General features: G+C 45.4%; 1 protein-coding gene across 1 annotated transcript in view; it reads right to left on the bottom strand.

Moving 5' to 3' along the window:
* Window positions 1-7,043: 7,043 nt before the first annotated feature.
* LOC139569678 (CSC1-like protein 2) overlaps window positions 7,044-7,085 on the bottom strand; it is a 92,665-nt gene continuing 92,623 nt past the window's right edge. The window contains exon 24 of the mRNA XM_071391087.1: window positions 7,044-7,079. Coding sequence (XP_071247188.1) covers window positions 7,044-7,079 — 36 coding nt within the window. The remainder of the gene's footprint in view (window positions 7,080-7,085) is intronic.

The following is a 7,085-nucleotide window of genomic DNA, read 5'->3' as shown; positions in this document are numbered from 1 at the left end:
AGTCTAGGCTGAGGAAACGGTACTTACTGCTGACTTATTGAAGGGAGAGGTAGTCTAGACTGAGGAAACGGTACTTACTGCTGACTTATTGAAGGGAGAGGTAGTCTAGGCTGAGGAAACGGTACTTACTGCTGACTTATTGAAGGGAGAGGTAGTCTAGGCTGAGGAAACGGTACTTACTGCTGACTTATTGAAGGGAGAGGTAGTCTAGACTGAGGAAACGGTACTTACTGCTGACTTATTGAAGGGAGAGGTAGTCTAGACTGAGGAAACGGTACTTACTGCTGACTTATTGAAGGGAGAGGTAGTCTAGACTGAGGAAACGGTACTTACTGCTGACTTATTGAAGGGAGAGGTAGTCTAGACTGAGGAAACGGTACTTACTGCTGACTTATTGAAGGGAGAGGTAGTCTAGACTGAGGAAACGGTACTTACTGCTGACTTATTGAAGGGAGAGGTAGTCTAGACTGAGGAAACGGTACTTACTGGTGACTTATTGAAGGGAGAGGTAGTCTAGCTGAGGAAACGGTACTTACTGCTGACTTATTGAAGGGAGAGGTAGTCTAGACTGAGGAAACGGTACTTACTGCTGATTTATTGAAGGGAGAGGTAGTCTAGACTGAGGAAACGGTACTTACTGCTGACTTATTGAAGGGAGAGGTAGTCTAGACTGAGGAAACGGTACTTACTGCTGACTTATTGAAGGGAGAGGTAGTCTAGACTGAGGAAACGGTACTTACTGCTGACTTATTGAAGGGAGAGGTAGTCTAGACTGACTTATTGAAGGGAGAGATAGTCTAGACTGAGGAAACGGTACTTACTGCTGACTTATTGAAGGGAGAGGTAGTCTAGGCTGAGGAAACGGTACTTACTGCTGACTTATTGAAGGGAGAGGTAGTCTAGACTGAGGAAACGGTACTTACTGCTGACTTATTGAAGGGAGAGGTAGTCTAGACTGAGGAAACGGTACTTACTGCTGACTTATTGAAGGGAGAGGTAGTCTAGACTGAGGAAACGGTACTTACTGCTGACTTATTGAAGGGAGAGGTAGTCTAGCTGAGGAAACGGTACTTACTGCTGACTTATTGAAGGGAGAGGTAGTCTAGGCTGAGGAAACGGTACTTACTGCTGACTTATTGAAGGGAGAGGTAGTCTAGACTGAGGAAACGGTACTTACTGCTGACTTATTGAAGGGAGAGGTAGTCTAGGCTGAGGAAACGGTACTTACTGCTGACTTATTGAAGGGAGAGGTAGTCTAGGCTGAGGAAACGGTACTTACTGCTGACTTATTGAAGGGAGAGGTAGTCTAGACTGAGGAAACGGTACTTACTGCTGACTTATTGAAGGGAGAGGTAGTCTAGACTGAGGAAACGGTACTTACTGCTGACTTATTGAAGGGAGAGGTAGTCTAGACTGAGGAAACGGTACTTACTGGTGACTTATTGAAGGGAGAGGTAGTCTAGCTGAGGAAACGGTACTTACTGCTGACTTATTGAAGGGAGAGGTAGTCTAGACTGAGGAAACGGTACTTACTGCTGATTTATTGAAGGGAGAGGTAGTCTAGACTGAGGAAACGGTACTTACTGCTGACTTATTGAAGGGAGAGGTAGTCTAGACTGAGGAAACGGTACTTACTGCTGACTTATTGAAGGGAGAGGTAGTCTAGACTGAGGAAACGGTACTTACTGCTGACTTATTGAAGGGAGAGGTAGTCTAGACTGACTTATTGAAGGGAGAGATAGTCTAGACTGAGGAAACGGTACTTACTGCTGACTTATTGAAGGGAGAGGTAGTCTAGGCTGAGGAAACGGTACTTACTGCTGACTTATTGAAGGGAGAGGTAGTCTAGGCTGAGGAAACGGTACTTACTGCTGACTTATTGAAGGGAGAGGTAGTCTAGACTGAGGAAACGGTACTTACTGCTGACTTATTGAAGGGAGAGGTAGTCTAGACTGAGGAAACGGTACTTACTGCTGACTTATTGAAGGGAGAGGTAGTCTAGCTGAGGAAACGGTACTTACTGCTGACTTATTGAAGGGAGAGGTAGTCTAGGCTGAGGAAACGGTACTTACTGCTGACTTATTGAAGGGAGAGGTAGTCTAGACTGAGGAAACGGTACTTACTGCTGACTTATTGAAGGGAGAGGTAGTCTAGACTGAGGAAACGGTACTTACTGCTGACTTATTGAAGGGAGAGGTAGTCTAGACTGAGGAAACGGTACTTACTGCTGACTTATTGAAGGGAGAGGTAGTCTAGACTGAGGAAACGGTACTTACTGCTGACTTATTGAAGGGAGAGGTAGTCTAGACTGAGGAAACGGTACTTACTGCTGACTTATTGAAGGGAGAGGTAGTCTAGACTGAGGAAACGGTACTTACTGCTGACTTATTGAAGGGAGAGGTAGTCTAGCTGAGGAAACGGTACTTACTGCTGACCTATTGAAGGGAGAGGTAGTCTAGACTGAGGAAACGGTACTTACTGCTGACTTATTGAAGGGAGAGGTAGTCTAGACTGAGGAAACGGTACTTACTGCTGACTTATTGAAGGGAGAGGTAGTCTAGACTGAGGAAACGGTACTTACTGCTGACTTATTGAAGGGAGAGGTAGTCTAGACTGAGGAAACGGTACTTACTGCTGACTTATTGAAGGGAGAGGTAGTCTAGACTGAGGAAACGGTACTTACTGCTGACTTATTGAAGGGAGAGGTAGTCTAGGCTGAGGAAACGGTACTTACTGCTGACTTATTGAAGGGAGAGGTAGTCTAGACTGAGGAAACGGTACTTACTGCTGACTTATTGAAGGGAGAGGTAGTCTAGCTGAGGAAACGGTACTTACTGCTGACTTATTGAAGGGAGAGGTAGTCTAGACTGAGGAAACGGTACTTACTGCTGACTTATTGAAGGGAGAGGTAGTCTAGACTGAGGAAACGGTACTTACTGCTGACTTATTGAAGGGAGAGGTAGTCTAGACTGAGGAAACGGTACTTACTGCTGACTTATTGAAGGGAGAGGTAGTCTAGACTGAGGAAACGGTACTTACTGCTGACTTATTGAAGGGAGAGGTAGTCTAGACTGAGGAAACGGTACTTACTGGTGACTTATTGAAGGGAGAGGTAGTCTAGCTGAGGAAACGGTACTTACTGCTGACTTATTGAAGGGAGAGGTAGTCTAGACTGAGGAAACGGTACTTACTGCTGATTTATTGAAGGGAGAGGTAGTCTAGACTGAGGAAACGGTACTTACTGCTGACTTATTGAAGGGAGAGGTAGTCTAGACTGAGGAAACGGTACTTACTGCTGACTTATTGAAGGGAGAGGTAGTCTAGACTGAGGAAACGGTACTTACTGCTGACTTATTGAAGGGAGAGGTAGTCTAGACTGACTTATTGAAGGGAGAGATAGTCTAGACTGAGGAAACGGTACTTACTGCTGACTTATTGAAGGGAGAGGTAGTCTAGGCTGAGGAAACGGTACTTACTGCTGACTTATTGAAGGGAGAGGTAGTCTAGACTGAGGAAACGGTACTTACTGCTGACTTATTGAAGGGAGAGGTAGTCTAGACTGAGGAAACGGTACTTACTGCTGACTTATTGAAGGGAGAGGTAGTCTAGACTGAGGAAACGGTACTTACTGCTGACTTATTGAAGGGAGAGGTAGTCTAGCTGAGGAAACGGTACTTACTGCTGACTTATTGAAGGGAGAGGTAGTCTAGGCTGAGGAAACGGTACTTACTGCTGACTTATTGAAGGGAGAGGTAGTCTAGACTGAGGAAACGGTACTTACTGCTGACTTATTGAAGGGAGAGGTAGTCTAGGCTGAGGAAACGGTACTTACTGCTGACTTATTGAAGGGAGAGGTAGTCTAGGCTGAGGAAACGGTACTTACTGCTGACTTATTGAAGGGAGAGGTAGTCTAGACTGAGGAAACGGTACTTACTGCTGACTTATTGAAGGGAGAGGTAGTCTAGACTGAGGAAACGGTACTTACTGCTGACTTATTGAAGGGAGAGGTAGTCTAGACTGAGGAAACGGTACTTACTGCTGACTTATTGAAGGGAGAGGTAGTCTAGACTGAGGAAACGGTACTTACTGCTGACTTATTGAAGGGAGAGGTAGTCTAGACTGAGGAAACGGTACTTACTGCTGACTTATTGAAGGGAGAGGTAGTCTAGACTGAGGAAACGGTACTTACTGGTGACTTATTGAAGGGAGAGGTAGTCTAGCTGAGGAAACGGTACTTACTGCTGACTTATTGAAGGGAGAGGTAGTCTAGACTGAGGAAACGGTACTTACTGCTGATTTATTGAAGGGAGAGGTAGTCTAGACTGAGGAAACGGTACTTACTGCTGACTTATTGAAGGGAGAGGTAGTCTAGACTGAGGAAACGGTACTTACTGCTGACTTATTGAAGGGAGAGGTAGTCTAGACTGAGGAAACGGTACTTACTGCTGACTTATTGAAGGGAGAGGTAGTCTAGACTGACTTATTGAAGGGAGAGATAGTCTAGACTGAGGAAACGGTACTTACTGCTGACTTATTGAAGGGAGAGGTAGTCTAGGCTGAGGAAACGGTACTTACTGCTGACTTATTGAAGGGAGAGGTAGTCTAGACTGAGGAAACGGTACTTACTGCTGACTTATTGAAGGGAGAGGTAGTCTAGACTGAGGAAACGGTACTTACTGCTGACTTATTGAAGGGAGAGGTAGTCTAGACTGAGGAAACGGTACTTACTGCTGACTTATTGAAGGGAGAGGTAGTCTAGCTGAGGAAACGGTACTTACTGCTGACTTATTGAAGGGAGAGGTAGTCTAGGCTGAGGAAACGGTACTTACTGCTGACTTATTGAAGGGAGAGGTAGTCTAGACTGAGGAAACGGTACTTACTGCTGACTTATTGAAGGGAGAGGTAGTCTAGGCTGAGGAAACGGTACTTACTGCTGACTTATTGAAGGGAGAGGTAGTCTAGGCTGAGGAAACGGTACTTACTGCTGACTTATTGAAGGGAGAGGTAGTCTAGACTGAGGAAACGGTACTTACTGCTGACTTATTGAAGGGAGAGGTAGTCTAGACTGAGGAAACGGTACTTACTGCTGACTTATTGAAGGGAGAGGTAGTCTAGACTGAGGAAACGGTACTTACTGGTGACTTATTGAAGGGAGAGGTAGTCTAGCTGAGGAAACGGTACTTACTGCTGACTTATTGAAGGGAGAGGTAGTCTAGACTGAGGAAACGGTACTTACTGCTGATTTATTGAAGGGAGAGGTAGTCTAGACTGAGGAAACGGTACTTACTGCTGACTTATTGAAGGGAGAGGTAGTCTAGACTGAGGAAACGGTACTTACTGCTGACTTATTGAAGGGAGAGGTAGTCTAGACTGAGGAAACGGTACTTACTGCTGACTTATTGAAGGGAGAGGTAGTCTAGACTGACTTATTGAAGGGAGAGATAGTCTAGACTGAGGAAACGGTACTTACTGCTGACTTATTGAAGGGAGAGGTAGTCTAGGCTGAGGAAACGGTACTTACTGCTGACTTATTGAAGGGAGAGGTAGTCTAGACTGAGGAAACGGTACTTACTGCTGACTTATTGAAGGGAGAGGTAGTCTAGACTGAGGAAACGGTACTTACTGCTGACTTATTGAAGGGAGAGGTAGTCTAGACTGAGGAAACGGTACTTACTGCTGACTTATTGAAGGGAGAGGTAGTCTAGCTGAGGAAACGGTACTTACTGCTGACTTATTGAAGGGAGAGGTAGTCTAGGCTGAGGAAACGGTACTTACTGCTGACTTATTGAAGGGAGAGGTAGTCTAGACTGAGGAAACGGTACTTACTGCTGACTTATTGAAGGGAGAGGTAGTCTAGGCTGAGGAAACGGTACTTACTGCTGACTTATTGAAGGGAGAGGTAGTCTAGGCTGAGGAAACGGTACTTACTGCTGACTTATTGAAGGGAGAGGTAGTCTAGACTGAGGAAACGGTACTTACTGCTGACTTATTGAAGGGAGAGGTAGTCTAGACTGAGGAAACGGTACTTACTGCTGACTTATTGAAGGGAGAGGTAGTCTAGCTGAGGAAACGGTACTTACTGCTGACTTATTGAAGGGAGAGGTAGTCTAGGCTGAGGAAACGGTACTTACTGCTGACTTATTGAAGGGAGAGGTAGTCTAGACTGAGGAAACGGTACTTACTGCTGACTTATTGAAGGGAGAGGTAGTCTAGACTGAGGAAACGGTACTTACTGCTGACTTATTGAAGGGAGAGGTAGTCTAGACTGAGGAAACGGTACTTACTGCTGACTTATTGAAGGGAGAGGTAGTCTAGACTGAGGAAACGGTACTTACTGCTGACTTATTGAAGGGAGAGGTAGTCTAGACTGAGGAAACGGTACTTACTGCTGACTTATTGAAGGGAGAGGTAGTCTAGACTGAGGAAACGGTACTTACTGCTGACTTATTGAAGGGAGAGGTAGTCTAGCTGAGGAAACGGTACTTACTGCTGACCTATTGAAGGGAGAGGTAGTCTAGACTGAGGAAACGGTACTTACTGCTGACTTATTGAAGGGAGAGGTAGTCTAGACTGAGGAAACGGTACTTACTGCTGACTTATTGAAGGGAGAGGTAGTCTAGACTGAGGAAACGGTACTTACTGCTGACTTATTGAAGGGAGAGGTAGTCTAGACTGAGGAAACGGTACTTACTGCTGACTTATTGAAGGGAGAGGTAGTCTAGACTGAGGAAACGGTACTTACTGCTGACTTATTGAAGGGAGAGGTAGTCTAGGCTGAGGAAACGGTACTTACTGCTGACTTATTGAAGGGAGAGGTAGTCTAGGCTGAGGAAACGGTACTTACTGCTGACTTATTGAAGGGAGAGGTAGTCTAGACTGAGGAAACGGTACTTACTGCTGACTTATTGAAGGGAGAGGTAGTCTAGGCTGAGGAAACGGTACTTACTGCTGACTTATTGAAGGGAGAGGTAGTCTAGACTGAGGAAACGGTACTTACTGCTGACTTATTGAAGGGAGAGGTAGTCTAGCTGAGGAAACGGTACTTACTGCTGACTTATTGAAGGGAGAGGTAGTCTAGACTGAGG

This window comes from Salvelinus alpinus, chromosome 3 (assembly GCF_045679555.1).
Source record: "Salvelinus alpinus chromosome 3, SLU_Salpinus.1, whole genome shotgun sequence".
In the NCBI taxonomy this organism is placed as follows: domain Eukaryota; kingdom Metazoa; phylum Chordata; class Actinopteri; order Salmoniformes; family Salmonidae; genus Salvelinus; species Salvelinus alpinus.
The sequence above is the reverse complement of the archived record's forward strand: the minus strand, read 5'-3'. Positions and strand labels throughout refer to the sequence as shown.